This window comes from Stegostoma tigrinum, chromosome 22 (genome assembly GCF_030684315.1).
Source record: "Stegostoma tigrinum isolate sSteTig4 chromosome 22, sSteTig4.hap1, whole genome shotgun sequence".
Classification (NCBI taxonomy): Eukaryota; Metazoa; Chordata; class Chondrichthyes; order Orectolobiformes; family Stegostomatidae; genus Stegostoma; species Stegostoma tigrinum.
In genome coordinates this window covers 20,990,205-21,005,339 of record NC_081375.1, presented here as the reverse complement: position 1 = coordinate 21,005,339, position 15,135 = coordinate 20,990,205, and the positions used below count along the sequence as shown (strand labels likewise).

General features: G+C 41.6%; 1 protein-coding gene across 1 annotated transcript in view; it reads left to right on the top strand.

Moving 5' to 3' along the window:
- Window positions 1-15,135, top strand: part of LOC125463873 (E3 ubiquitin-protein ligase rnf213-alpha-like) — a 162,360-nt gene that overhangs the window by 15,086 nt on the left and 132,139 nt on the right. Inside the window, exons 8-11 of the mRNA XM_059653679.1 lie at window positions 1,561-1,926; window positions 6,887-6,972; window positions 10,392-10,547; window positions 14,515-14,678. Coding sequence (XP_059509662.1) covers window positions 1,561-1,926; window positions 6,887-6,972; window positions 10,392-10,547; window positions 14,515-14,678 — 772 coding nt within the window. The remainder of the gene's footprint in view (window positions 1-1,560; window positions 1,927-6,886; window positions 6,973-10,391; window positions 10,548-14,514; window positions 14,679-15,135) is intronic.

Sequence of the window (15,135 nt, the reverse complement as noted above, 5' to 3'; positions counted from 1 at the left end):
GTTAAAAGTCAACCACCTTGCTGAGGGACTGGAGGCACATGTAGGCCAGCCCAGGTGAGGATAACAGTTTCCTTCCCCGAATGACATTCGTGAACCAGATGGGATTTTCCCCAATAATCAACAAAGGATTCACGGTCATCACTAGACTCTTAATTCCAGACATTTTAGTGAATTCAAAGTCCACCATCTGCCATGGCAGGATTCAAACCCAGGTTCCCAGAACATTGTCTGGGCCTCTGGATTAAGAGTCTAGTGATAATGCCATGAGGCCATCACCTCCCCACATATGTGCCTAACGCAGGGTTTCGGCCTGAAATGTTGACTTTCCTGCTCCTCTGATGCTGTCTGACCTGCTACGCTTTTCCAGCCTCGCACCTATGGGTTCTGCTTGCAGCATCTGCAGTCCTTATTGCATTCAGATATTGCTGGTGAGGCACCGTTCTCATTTTCTAATCAGAGCTGTTAGGACAGCTAGCATTGAGGGCATCTCTGGCTGACTATTTTTCACACTCCTTATTGCAGAGCGCTGAGGCTACCTTCCCAGCAGCTGAGATCAGCGAACTTTGCATATTCCAAGAATCACGTGGCTTTAATATTGTACCAAACTACTCATCCAGCAGGGAGCTGGGCACATGTTGTATTAAAGACAGACAAAGTCTCATAGATAGGATTAAAATATGATATAAAATTATGAGAGGGACAGATAGAATGGATAGTCGGGGACTTTTTCCTAGGGTGGAAATGTCAAATACTAGGGTGGATAGGCTTAAGGTGAGAGAATGAAAGTTTAAAGGAGATGTGAGTATTTTACACAGAGGATGGTGGGCGTCTGGAACACGCTGGCAGGGGAGGTGTAAGAAGCCAATTCAATAGCAATGATTAAGAGGATTTAGAAAGAAGCATCAACAGGCAGGGATTAAAGGGATATGGACTATATACAGGCAGATAGGATTAGTTTAGAAAGGCATCATGGTCAGCACAGACATGGCGGGCCAATGGGACTGTTCCTGTGCTGTATCGCTGTATGTTCTGCGTTATTTCCGATTGGATGTGTCAACTTCCTGGGAAATTCCCACTGATTCAGCAGCGTCAGTGCCAATTCACAGCTCCAGTCAATGCCGCTGCTGTGAATGCCTTCCTATTGGAAGATCTGGTCATCAACTAAGCTCTGATCTGTCACCCACCAGTGTTCACCCATATTGTGTTCAACAACAGGGCTTTCCAAATTCAGTGCTGTGCCATATCTTCACAGTGCAATGCACAACTGGAAAGGCGTGAATTCCATCATTCTTTAAGCGCTTGTGGTGCCAACTTAACTGATTGGAAAACGTGAAAGGAGCATTGACATTGGTGAAATTAAGTTGCACCAATTTAAATTTAGAAAATCAGACTTCTTTTAGTATTTTGGCACATACCAATGTATCCATTCAAATTCATGAGTAGCATATATTGATAACCAATAGGAGGATAAATTATAAAATTCTTCAATCTTTCAAAATTATTTTAAATTTGTGATATGTCAGACATGTGACTAAATTATTTTAATTTTTTTTAAAACAGAAGAAGCAAAGGATGAAGAAGGAAGATGAAGAGAAGGATTCTCCAAAGGAAAGCAAACAGCAGCAGAATATGGACATGGTGGAGGATGAGCCTATGCCTGCTGCCACAGAGAAGGAGTTGGAGTTGGAGGTGGGATCTGCATCTCACATCAGTAACGTGGACTCCAAGGATCCAAAGGAAAGTGGAGAAGTAAAACCTCAGTCAGAAGTGGATGTTAAAGGTGGAGCTGCTGGTGTTTCTCAATGTGGTGAGGGCAAGAGTGGTAAGAACACTGCTGAACCAAAAGCTGCTAAAGATCAGTCAGCCAACCACAACACAAGCAAGAGTGACTCTGTACAAGTAAATCACAAAGCCACCCAACATCAGGTAATATATACACCAGGCTCTTCCACTTTCAGCACAGGTTTGTGTTTGGGTTAAAATTGCAGGTGCCAGAAGGTAAAAGAAACAAAATGATGGCCCCAGGAACTGGTTGACACAGGTCCCAATTCACAGGAAGGAAACAACTGTCGAGGACTATGAAGGAAGTTAAAAGGAAGGAAATCTAAGGAGATATTGTTATTGGACATATCAGAATTCAAAAAGAAGGTATAAAAACTAGCATCAAGGCACTTTACCTGAATGCTCATAGCATTCGAAACAGAGGCACTGAGTTAATGGCACAGATAGATCATCGTGAATGAGTATGATTTGGTAGCCATTATGGAGACATGGTTGCAGAATGGTCACAACTGGGTGCTAAATGTCTAGGGGTATCAGATTATTCAGATGGACAGAAAGGAAGGTAAGGGAGGTTGTGTAGCTCTGATGTTTAAGGATGACATCAAGGCAGTGGTGAGAGATGATATAGGTACTGTGGAGAATAAGGTTGAATCCATTTGTGTGAAAATTAGAAATTCTAAGAAGAAAAAGTTACTGATAGGCGTAGCCTATAGGCCGCCAAATAGCAACTTCACATTGGGGCGGGCGATAAACAAAGAAGTAACTAATGCCTGTAAAAATGTTACGGCAATTATCATGAGGGATTTTGATCTACATGTTGATTGGTCAATCAGGTTGGTCAAGGTAGACTTGAGGAGGAGTTCATTGAATGTATCTGCGATAGTTTTCTTGAACAGCATGTAATGGAACTGATGAGGAGCAAGCTATCCTAATCTGGTCCTGTGTAATGAGTTAAGAATAGTTAATGATCTCATAGTTAGGAATCCCTTTGGAAAGAGTGATTACAGGATGGTTGGATTTAGAATACAGATGGAAAGTGAGAAGATACAATCCAATACCAGGGTACTGTGCTTAAACAAAGAAGACTAAAATAGGATGAGGGAGAAGTTGGCTAAAGTAGACTGGAAGCAAAGACTCTGTGCTGGGACAGTTGAGGAATAGTGGAGGACTTTCAAAGTAACTTTTCAAAGTGTTCAACCAAAGGAAAGACTCTAGGAAAAGGGGAAATCAGCCATGAATGTCCAAAGAAATAAGGGACGCTATCGAATTGAAAGATAAGGCATACAAAGTGGCAAAGACCAGTGGGAAACTAGGAGATTGGGAAAACTTTAAATGTCAACAGAAATCCACAAAGGAAGGTGTAAAGATAAGTAAGATAGATTATGAGAGTAAGCTATCTCAGAATATAAAGACAGATATCAAACTTTTCTATAAATATATAAAATGAAAACGAGTGAGTCTGGTAAACGTTGGTCCTTTAAAGGATGAGCAAGGGGATCTAACAACGGGAAATAAGGATATAGCCAAGGCATTAAACAGGTATTTTGTGTTGGTGTTCACAGTGGAGGACACAAGTAGTGTATTAGTAATTAATGACAAGGACTCTTAGGTAGGTGGGGACCTAGACACGATCATTATTGTGAAAGACGTAGTGTTGGGCAAGCTAATGGAGCTAAAGGTAGATAAGCCCTGGCCCTGATGGAATGCATCCTAGGGTACTAAAAGAGGTAGTGGGAGTAATAGCAAATACACCCATGGTAATTTTCCAAAATTTCCTGGATTCTGGGGCAGTTCCTGCAGATTAAAAAGCAGCAAATGTGACACTACAGTTTAAAAATGGAATTAGACCAAAGATGGAGAAGTATGGGCTGGTTAGCTTAACTTCTGTAGTGGGGAAAATGCTTGGAAGAAATAGCAAGTAGTAAGTAATAGCAAGTAATTGCCCCATTGGGCAGATGTAGCATGGGTTCATGAAAGATAGAACATGCTTAACTATTTTACTGGAATCCTATGAAGACATCATGAACGTGGTGGACAACAGGGACCCAGTAGATGTGGTGTATCTGGATTTCTAAAAGGCATTCAACAAGGTACCACACGAAAAGGCTGCTGCATAATATAAAGGTGCACAGCATTATGGGCAATGTATTAGCATAGATAGAGGATTGGTTAACTAACAGGTAGCAAAGAGTGGGGATAAATGAGTGAAAATGGGAACTGCAGATGCTGGAGAATCTGAGATAACAAAGTGTGGAGCTGGATGAACACAGCAGGCCAAGCAGCATCTCAGGAGCACAAAAGCTGACGTTTTGGGCCTAGACCCTTCATCTCTGATGGTGAGACCACACCTGGAGTACTGCATGCAGTTTTCTTCTCCTCAGTTGAAAAAGGATGTCCTGGGTACTGGAGAGGGCTGTAGAGGAGATTCACTAGGTTCATTCCGGAGTTGAGAGTGTTGGGTTATGAGGAGAAGCTGAATAGACTGGGATTACATTCATTGGAATTTAGAAGAATGAGGGGCGATCTTATAGAAACATATAACATTATGAAGGGAATAGATAAAATAGAAGCAGAGAGTTGGTTTCCTTGTGCAGGTGAAACTAGAACAAGAAGGCATAGCTTCAAAGTTAGGGGGACCAGATTTAGGACCAAATTGAGAAGCAACTTCTAAACCCAGTTGGTAATGAATCTGTGGAATTCCTTGCCCAATGAAGCAGTTGAGGCATCCTCATTGAATGTTTTTAAAGATAAAACAGATAATTTTTTGAACAGAAAGGGAATTATGGGTGAGAGAGTGGGTAAGTGGAACTGAGGCGCTGAAAGATCAGCCATGATCTTATTGAATAGCAGACAGGGCTGAAGGGGCCAGATGGCGTACTCCTGCTCCGGTTCTTACGTGCTAACTGGTTCAATGAGGTACAAGCACACATTCAGTGCAACGTCCGCAATGTTGGTGAGGTCAGGAAAGTGGGCAGTCCTCGATCAGTGCACAAAACATGTGTTTGGTCCTTTATTTGAATACACACTAAACTTAACTCCTATTTAAGGCTTTTTCCAAAACATTAGACTGTCTGGAACAGAATAGGCACTCAGATACTTGACATTTTTCCTGGTGTATGATGGCTGCCACTAATTCCCAAATGAATATCCAAATATGGCTTTCAGCAGTGAATCAGCTCATTAGTTTTCAGGCCTCATAGTTTGAAGCTCCTTGCCAAAACTTCAGAAGTCCTCACTGAAAATCAGGGAGGACGGTGTAAAGTTTGGAAATTTGTAGTTGATGCATGTCTGAATTTCTGGTATTCCAACTGAATATTGGGATGACTAAAGCTATTTTTTGGTCCCTGCACGAAACTCCATTCCCCAAATCTACTGACGTCATCCCACTCCCCAGCAACAGTCTGAGATTAAACTACTTTCTTTGCAAGTTTGGTGTCATAATTGACATTTGGAGGCTCCATCCTCATTCATGAGAACCCCAGTGCCAATTATTTCCACTTCTGTAATAATGCTGATTTTTTTTCCCTTTGTTTCCTGCTGCTGAAATTTCCATCCAGGCATTCGTTGCCTCATAAATTTGACTATTCCAGCACATTTCCAGGTCTTCCATTTTCTACTTTACAAAAACTTGAGGCCATTCCAAAATTCTGACCACTAGATCTTGAGTCTTTTTTTATTCATTGGTGGGATGTGGGCATTGCTGGCTGACCAGCATTTATTGCCATCCCTACTTGACCTTGAGAAGGTGGTGGGGAGCAGCCTTCCTGAACCACTGCAGTCCACCTGCTGTAGGTTGACCCACGGTGCCACTAGGGAGGGAATTCCAGGATGTTGGCCCAGAGTCAGTGAAGGAACGGTGATATATTTCCAAGCCAGGATAGTGAGTGGCTTGGAGGGGAACTTGAAGGTGGTGGTGTTCCCATGTATCTGCTGCCTGTGCCCTTCTAGATGGAAGTGGTTGTGCGTTTGGAAGTTGCTATCTAAGGCTGTTTGGTGAATTGCACCATATGCCATTTCCCTATTATCCCTTTGCTCGCTGATCGGTATTGGCTCCCAGTCAAGTGAGGTCTTGAAAAAGTTCAGACTTGTTTTCAAAATTCTCATGTTCACATCACTGTTTCACTCTCGGTTCTTCCTTAGCCCCAAACCACTCATATGTCTGCATTCTGCCAATTCTGAAACAGAAACAGAAACAGAAATTGCTGGCAAAACACAGTAAATTTGCCAGCATCTGTAGGGAGGAAGCAGAGGTAATGTTTCAAGCCCAGTGACATTCATTAGAACTTTATACCAGCAAGGAAATAGTGGTATTTCTAATGAAGATGAGGTTAAGGTTGGGGGTGAGTCGTAGGAAAGGTGAGTAGATTGGTGTAGGTGGAGCCCAGAGAAAGAGAGATAATGAAAGGGCGGGTAAGTGAGGAGAATATAAATAGAAGGCCAAGACAGAACAGAAGCTGAATGGGTGAAAATGAGAGCTGAGAGTAGGAAAGAATGGGCAGGCTGTGCTAAAAGCAACCCATGTCATTAACAGGACTGGATAAAAACATGGAAGGATGAAATCAGTCTGTAAAGTTATTGAACTCGATGTTGAATTCTAGAGGCTTCACGCTCCTCAAGTGGAAAATGAGATATTGTTCTTCGAGCTTCTGCTGAGGCTCACTGGAACATTGCAGCAAGCCCATGACAGAAATGTTGGTCAGGGTACATGGTGATGTGTTGAAGTGGCAGGCAACTGGTACCAGAAATTTCAGAATTTCCAAAGAAGGGTCCCAACCCGAAATGTCGACTTTCCTGCTCCTCTAATGTCGCCTGGCCTGCTGTGTTCCTCCAGCTCCACACTGTGCTATCTCAGTTTTATTTATAATGATGATTATGAACAATTAAACCTCACTGCATCAGTTTATGAAGCAATATTATACTCTGAAATCAAGGGTGTTTCAAATAAATCCATTTTATGAATTTATAAAATAAATAGTACAGTAATGTTCTGTTATGAAGTACTCAGTGCACTACTTTGTGTGGATTCCATCACTTGTTCAGGTTACAATTTATTTCTGAACTTTAACTTTGAAGGTCAGCTGATTTTTGTAAACTGTTTCCATAGGATGCAAACGAAACAGGCAATGATGACAAGAATGTTCCAGAATCAAATTCAACGCACCAAGGCAGAAACCCACCTAATGATCAGAAGTGAGTGCAACATTTTCCAAACTATAAAAACCGAAAAAAAAACTGCAGATGCTGAAAATCAGACACAAAGACAGGAGTTGCTGGAAAAGCTCAGCAGGGTCTGGCAGCATCAGTGGAGAAAAAGTTTTGTTCTGAGGAAGTGTCACCAAACCCAAAACATTAACTCTGATTTTTTTCCCTCCACAGATGCTGCCAGATGTGCTGAGCGTTTCCAGCAACTTCTGAGTCTGTGTTTATTTTCCTAGCAATGCTTTTTAAAGAGGGACATGTAACATTACTACATTTGTGTTATTGATCAATGACAAGCTTGTAAATAAATAACAACAATGATTTGATATGAAGAAAGGATGGAACGTCTAGTTTTGGATTTAATAAGCAATTTCAAAGGGCTTCAATTCCTTTGTTCACGAGCCCTTGTCAAAATCAAGCTGCGAGGAGATCACACCTCCAGGAAAGGAGTTGGAAAATGTATTTCTGTTCTCTCATGGCAGTTTTTCAGCTTTTATATTTTTGCCCTTCTTCATTGCTACGTTTATCTATCACGAACTATCATAAATCACAAACACCTCTTGTGTCTGCCAGAGATGGAAATGGAGCAGAACAGAAATGCTATTGTTTTTCAGCCTACTATTTTCCATTTGCAGCTGTAGATAGTTTTGTATGTGTCTCACAAGCCCTTTTTCTGCTCAGTCTCCCCTAGCCTTCATTGCTAATTGCAACATGCTGTTCTCTCCATTGCATTCCATGGTCCCTCTCTGCCACCCTCTACTCGCTGCTGTCCCAGACTAAAGCCAATCTTGGATTGCCCAATGACTTTACAATGGTTTGTGATGCAAAGTGATACCAACACAATAGGTCCAATTCCTGCGTTGGCTGAAGATAAATGAAAGACTGTCCTTCTTGACCGTTCCCTTGCCTGAGGTATGGTGACCCTCACGTTAAACACCACCAGTCTCTCGAAGCAGTGAGCATCTGCTAACCTAGTGGACGGTGGTGACCTTTACCTTGACACTTACACATTATCCTGGTTCAATTCATGGAAATCTTGCACTTGACTAGAATCTAGTTCACTAACGGAGACTTCTTTTCTGTCAAGCATTCCTGTGTTTGGTTGTCCATTTCCCTGTTAATGCACACTGATGATGCAATGGTTTACATCTCCATAGTGCAACACAGTGGAAGATATCATGTCTGCTCTCCTAGTGGAATTGTGGGCATTGAATAGATCTGCAGAGCTGGCATCTGATGACTTTTGCAAGTGGTTTGTTGCAGGCCTCAACAGTTGAAATTGGACATTATAGCGCCTGTTTTCTGCTTGTGAAACACAGTGGTTCAGTGGTTAGCACCATGACCTCACAAGACCAGAGACCTGTGTTCAATTCTGTCTGTTTGAAGCTTGCACATTCTCTCTGTGCTGGTGTGGGTTTTCTCCCCTGACCAAAGATGTGCAAATTATATGGATTGGTTATGGGAAATCCAGGGCTGTAGGGCTAGGATGGGGGGTTGGAGAGCTGGTGTGGCCTACTTCCACACTGTAGGGATCCTGTGAAAACAGGCACAAGGAGCAGCACAAATGTCCTGAAACTCAACAAAGCAGAAATTACACTAAGTGTTTTGTTTCTACAGCAGCTGTTTTAACCAGATATTATGTCCCTTTGTGCGTGTGCTAATGTGAGATCTAATGTCTGTTCAAACAATTTCCTCAGGGAGTTTGAGCCGCCCAAGAGCCGAGCAGATTAACAAAAACCCGTTCTGTTGCAGGTTAGAGGTTGCATCCCAAGAAGTTGCCACCAGAAAGATAGTTTTCTTTTAAATTACATTTGGCACGGAACTCATGGCCACATGAGTGTACCATTCGCCTCCATCGTATTCACTAGGGCTATCCAGCTCTTCCATTGTCGCTAACATTCCAACATTTATTTTATGAAATGGCTTACATGCCTATTTCAGACCCTAAACTGACCTGGCAGAGCCATCCCACTACATCTTTGTCTTTCTTCATTCCAGCTTTCCTTTATGAAAATCATATCAGTGATAACAGAAACTGCAGATGCTGGAGAATCCAAGATAACAAAGTGTAGAGCTGGATGAACACAGCAGGCCAAGCAGCATCTCAGGAGCACAAAAGCTGACGTTTCGGACCCCGGTCTAGGCCTGAATCATCAGCTTTTGTGCTCCTGAGATGCTGCTTGGTCTGCTGTGTTCATCCAGCTCCACATTTTGTTATCTTTATGAAAATCTGTCTGGTTGTCTGCTACTCAGATGTTCCATCTCTCCATCTTTGCAACGTCTATTGTGTTTTGTCTCGCTCCTCATCCCTTGCATATACATCATTTACTATTTTGTCAACTGGAAAGTTTTGAAATGAATCCAAGGAAAATGTTCCAGTTCATGTTTTATTCGGCTATTATTGTGTCAGTAAGACCTGCCTGCTGAGAAAAATACATTACTGGCTTTGACCACATATTAATAACAGAACAACGCCAGAACTGCGCTTATTTGGAGTTGAGGAGATATTTAGATTAGTGGATATTTAAATTATAGCTATTACCTAAAAGCTCTAATGAATAAGAAGCAGAAAATATAAGTTAAGAAAAAGCATTACTATAGGGGAATTCGTGTACATTGCAGACTTCAGCAATTTTCTGAGTAATTGTTTGCTTTTGGTTAAATTATCAACTTTAAGCCTAGACATTGGAGCAAATCTGATGCTTCTAAAACAAAAGCAAATTATGAAATAAAAATAATATTTAAGGTTTTCAAAGATGTTAGTTTTCTAATAAATATAATTAGGTCATTAACTTTCAATGACCTGAAACTGGAAGAAATATCAATTTCGAAACAGGAGTAACAATCTGTGTTGAAATGACATCCTAGCTCATCTCTCAGAAAAATTGCGAAGTCTTTCATACATAATGCTCTTGACTGTCACTCATTATCTAATCCTGCGTAGTCAAACATGATAGCAACTTTATTACTGCAAGACCAAACAATGAAATTTATGTTCAACTTAATGGTTTTGTTTGAGGTAAGAATGGTGTGAAGGAGAGTATTTTGATTCGCTATTAGTATCACCGAATCTTTCAAAATATTATTAATAAGTATTCTGGAGTCTTCAACACAAATCAGTACTGCTGACTCTGCGTTTTCTCATTAGCTTTGATTATAACCTGAATTTATATCAGGAAAAGAATGAAACCCATTGGATATTGCTGCATGATAGACAGAAGTTTCGGGCCTTGTGCCACTGTGCAGTGTCCCTACCTCTACACCATGAAGATTGAGTTCAAATTCCACCTGTTCCGGTGTTGTGCCATGCTCATCTGAACATAGTGATTAAAATATCAATAAATAGAGCCACAGAGTATACTTCCAGTTGTTAATCAAACATTTAATTCTTCTGTTTTTCCTTGTTATAGGCAACCAGCAGCTTCTTGCAATCAACCTCCACCAGGCATGCTCACTGTCTATTTCTATGTAATAATTCCAAATGAAATTCCATTTAATAAGAGCTATGATAAGTTGTTTTTACTTCATGAAAATGGAAGGAGAATACTTGAAAGCATATCTATCCGGTAAGGTGGACATAAATGTACTGCATGCTCAATGAATCACATTCTCTACTTTGTTGGATTCTTAGAATTTAATTGATTAGGCAGAATGTTATGATCCAAACTTAGAGTAAAGCATCTCTTCACTTGTCTATTTAGTATTGGATAGGATTTTCATGGGGCAATGTTTATTTGGGTAAAGCTCACACCCACACTGGATACTTATAACTAATTGTTTAGACACGTCATTGGAAAATGCCTCGAGCAAAAGGATGTGAACCCAGGCCTTCTGGATCAAAGGTATGGGCACTGCCAGTATGTCAGGAAAGCAAAATACCTACTTAACTTGTAAGTATATTGAATCAACTAGTTTAGACATGTTGTGACACATTTATAGCACACTACCACTGTCACAAGACCGCTTTATATCGCTTTTATATATAATCTGATTAACCTGTTCAGAGACGTAATGATACACCTCTCGAGCATGTGGGATTTAAACCCAGGCCACCTGGTCCAGAGGTAGGGAAATTACCCCTACACCACAGCAGCCCTTCTTCACACCCTATTTTATGATTATCTCAATTGCTGTTCGAGCCAAATGACATTATTCATGCACAGGAGCAATTTGCAGCTTGTGCAACTATTCATTGGTATAAAATGTCTTCAGGAGTCTTGTGGTGCAGTGGTATTGTCCCTACCTCTGAGTTAGGAGGCACAGTTCATTGTCCCAGCTACTGCAGGGGTGTTTAATAACACACCTGAGTGTGGTAAGTTGGTAAAATTTCTATGATGCTGTCAGGAAGGGTTGAGTTAAAGTTCTAATTTGGAGGAGGGCCAATTTTGACAGTATTAGGCAAGAACTTTCAAAAGTTGATTGGAGGTGACATTTGCAGGTAAAGGGGTGGCTAGAAAATTGATAGCCTTTAAAATGAGGTAACGAGAGTCCAGAAACAGTATGTTCCTGTTAGGGTGAAGGGCAAGGCTGGTAGGTGCTGGGAATGCTGGATGACTGGAGAAATTAAGGTTTCAGTTAGGAATAAGAAGGAAGCATATGTCAGGTCCAGTCAGCAGAGATCGAGTGAATCCCTAGAAGAGTATAAGGGTGATAGGAGTATATTTAAAAGGGAAATCAGGAGGGCAAAAAAGGGGACATGAGATTGCTTTTACAAATGGGGATAAGGAGAATCCAAAGGGATTCTGCAAGTACATGAATGAAAAGGATAACTAGGGAGTGAATAGGGCTCCTTATAAACCAGCAAGACCACCTATGTATGGAACTGCAAAAGACGGGGCAGATGCAAAATTAGTATTTTGCATCAGTGTTTACAGTGGAGAAGGATATGGAAGATGGAGAACTTGGGGAAATAAAAAGCAACATCTTGAAAAATGTGCATGTTATAGAGGAGGACATGCTGGAATCTTAAAATGTGTAAAGGTAGATAAACCCCCCAGACTTGATCAGGTGTACCGTAGAACTCTGGGGGAGCTAGGGAAGTCATTGCCTAGCCCTTTGCTGAGATATTTGTATCATGAACAGCCATAGCTGAAAGTCCATAGGTTGGCTAAGGTGGTTAAGAAAAATGGTAAGGAAAAGTCAGGGAATTATAGACCGGTGAGCCTGACATCAGTGGTGGGCATGTTGTTGGAGGGAACCCTGAGGGACAGGATTTACATGTATTTGGAAAGGCAAAGACTGATTAGGGATAGTCAACATGGCTTTGTGCGTGGAAAATCATGTCTCATGAAGTTGATTGAGTTTTTTGAAGAAGTAACGAAGAGGATTGATGAGGGTGGAGTGGTGGACATGATCTTTAGGTACTTCAGTAAGGCTTTTGACAAGGTTCCCCATGATAGACTGGTTAGCAAGGTTAAATCACATTGAATACAGAGAGAGCTGGCCATTTGGTTCAAAGGTAAAAGAAAGAGGGTGGTGTTTCCTGGTTGGCTTTCAGACTGGACCAGTGGTGTACCACAAGGATTGGTATTGGGCCCACTGCTTTTCATCACTTAAATAAATGATCTGGATGAGAATGTAGGAGGTATGGTCAGTATGTTTGCAGATGACACCAAATTTGGAGGTGTAGAAGACAGCAAAGAAAGTTACTTCAGAGTATAGCGGGATCTTGTTCAGATGGGCCAATAGGCCAAGGAGTGACAGACGGAGTTTAATTACGATAAATGTAGGGTGCTGTTTGGGAAGGCAAATCAGGACAGGACTTATACAATTAATGATTAGGTCCTGGAGAGTGTTGCTGAACAAAGAGACCTTGGGGTGCAGGTTCATAGTCCCTTGAAAGTGGTCACAGGTAGATAAGATAGTGAAGAAGGCATTTGGTATGTTGCCTTTATTGATCAGTACATTAAGTATGGGAGTCAGGATATCATATTGTAGCTATACAGGGCATTGGTTAGGTGCTGTTGGAATACTGTGAGCAATTCTGGTCTCCCTGCAATAGGAAAGATGTTGTTAAACTTGAAAGGATTCAGAAAAGATATGCAGAGATTTTGCCAGGGTTGGAAGATTTAATCGATAGGGAGAGGCAGAATAGACTGGGGCTATTTTCCCTGGAGCATCAGAGGCTGAGGGGTAAACTTGCAGATGTTTATAAAATCATGACAGCACGGCTAGGGTAAACAGACAAGGTCTTTTCTCAGGAATGGGAGAGTCCAAAACAAGAGCACATAGGCTTAAGGTGAGAGGGGAGAGACTTAAAAGGGGATCTGAGGGGAACTTTTTCTCACAGAGGGCGGTGTGTGTAAGGAATGAGCTGCCAGAGGAAGTGGTGGAGATGGTACAATTACAACATTTAAAAGGCATCTGGATGGTTATGTGAGTAGAAATGGTTTAGAGGGATACGAGCCAAATGATGGAAAATGAGACTACATTTATTTAGGATATCTGGTCGGCATGGGTAAGTTGGATCAAAGGATCTGTTTCTGTGCTTTGTATTGCTATGGCAACGACTGTGTGGTGCAGCGGTAGTATCCCTGCATCTGGCACAGAAGCTCCTGAGGTGGCCTCCGATACGGAGGCTCGGAGACTGTTTTGTAGAGCGTCTGCACTCTGTTCGCAACAAACGACAACACCTTCCAGTTGCAAATGATTTTAACTTCCCCTCGCACTCCCTGGGTGACATGCCCATCCTGGGCCTCCTCCAGTGTCACAATGACAGCACCCCCAAACTGGAGGAGCAGCACCTCATATTCCACCTCAGGAGCCTACAGCCCACTGGCCTTAACTTGGAATTCACCAGTTTCAAATCTCCCCACCCCAAGGCCTCGTCCCATGACCGACCCTCCCTCTCATCCCTGCCTCCTTTACCTGACACAACCTGTACATTTTCTCTCCTACCTATCGGCCTCTCCCACCTCACTGACCAATCCCTACCACTGCCTACCTGCGCTCACCTATCACCATCCCATCTACGTTCCCCATCCCCACCCCTCCTCTCGTATTTATTTCTGAGGTCCCATCCTCCTCCTCCATTTTTGAAGAAGGGTCCCGACCCGAAACATCAATATCCTATCTCCTCTGATACTGTCTGGCCTGCTGTGTTTCTCCAGTTCCGCACTTGATTTAAACTTAACTTTTTTTTAAGGCACAAAATAATTGTGTCTGGTCAGATACATTTATAGCACAACCATTATCCTATCTTAAAACCACTGTTCGAAGGAAGGCCCACTGGACCTGAAACGTTAACCGTGATTGCTTTTCTCCACGGATGCTGCCCCACCTGCTGAGCTTTTCCAGCAACTTCTGTTTTTGTCACTGCTCTGTCTTGTTACTCTTCCTGAGCTAGGATCCTGGAATGCAGATCCAGGGCTGATTTCGTTGAGGAATACCTCTGTTATATCATTGGGATCTTAATTGCAATTTTTTAAATATATAGATTGAACACTAAATTCAAGGATTTGGCAAATATTAATGTGCCATGAGGTCAAATATGCAAGGCGATTATTGTTTTCTGATTTTCTTTGTATCGTTTAGGAATGTTAGTAAAGCTGGAAAACTTGTGCAAAGTTTCATCTTTCTACCACTCAACATCAAAGGAGATTCCATCCCTTATTTGTATGCTGTAGAGCGCAGGAATCAATGGATTCAAGAGATTGCTGCACGGTTTTTAACAATACCTTTTGATATAAATGAAAATGGTAAGAAATCATACAGTACCTGTATTGTTATTTCTGTGTCTTGATGTTTTTGTTTGTTTGACAGATACAATGTGAAGAGAACTGTACGTATCATTAAAAGGCAACGAGTACACAAGGAAAATTTCTTATAAAACGGTACTCCACTTCAAAAACTGTATCTGGTAGACAGTACTTTAGCTGGAAGGGAAAGGACTTCAAATATCTGTTGATAAGCTTGTATAAATGAGAGTTAATGTTTTCTAGTCACATGAAGTCAAACAGAAAGTGGAGCAGAGGTAAAAAATTGTTTTCCGATTTTTCTTTTGAGCATCTTTCAAATAATACTGTGTTTATGCTCTGTGTTATGTAGCTACAGGTTTGTTACACCAGGCTTGTCTTCACAACGAGGATAATTTGCTGCAAATTCGAGCTTTCATACTTGTCAGTGAATAGAACTCCATTTGCAATTTTGTATCAG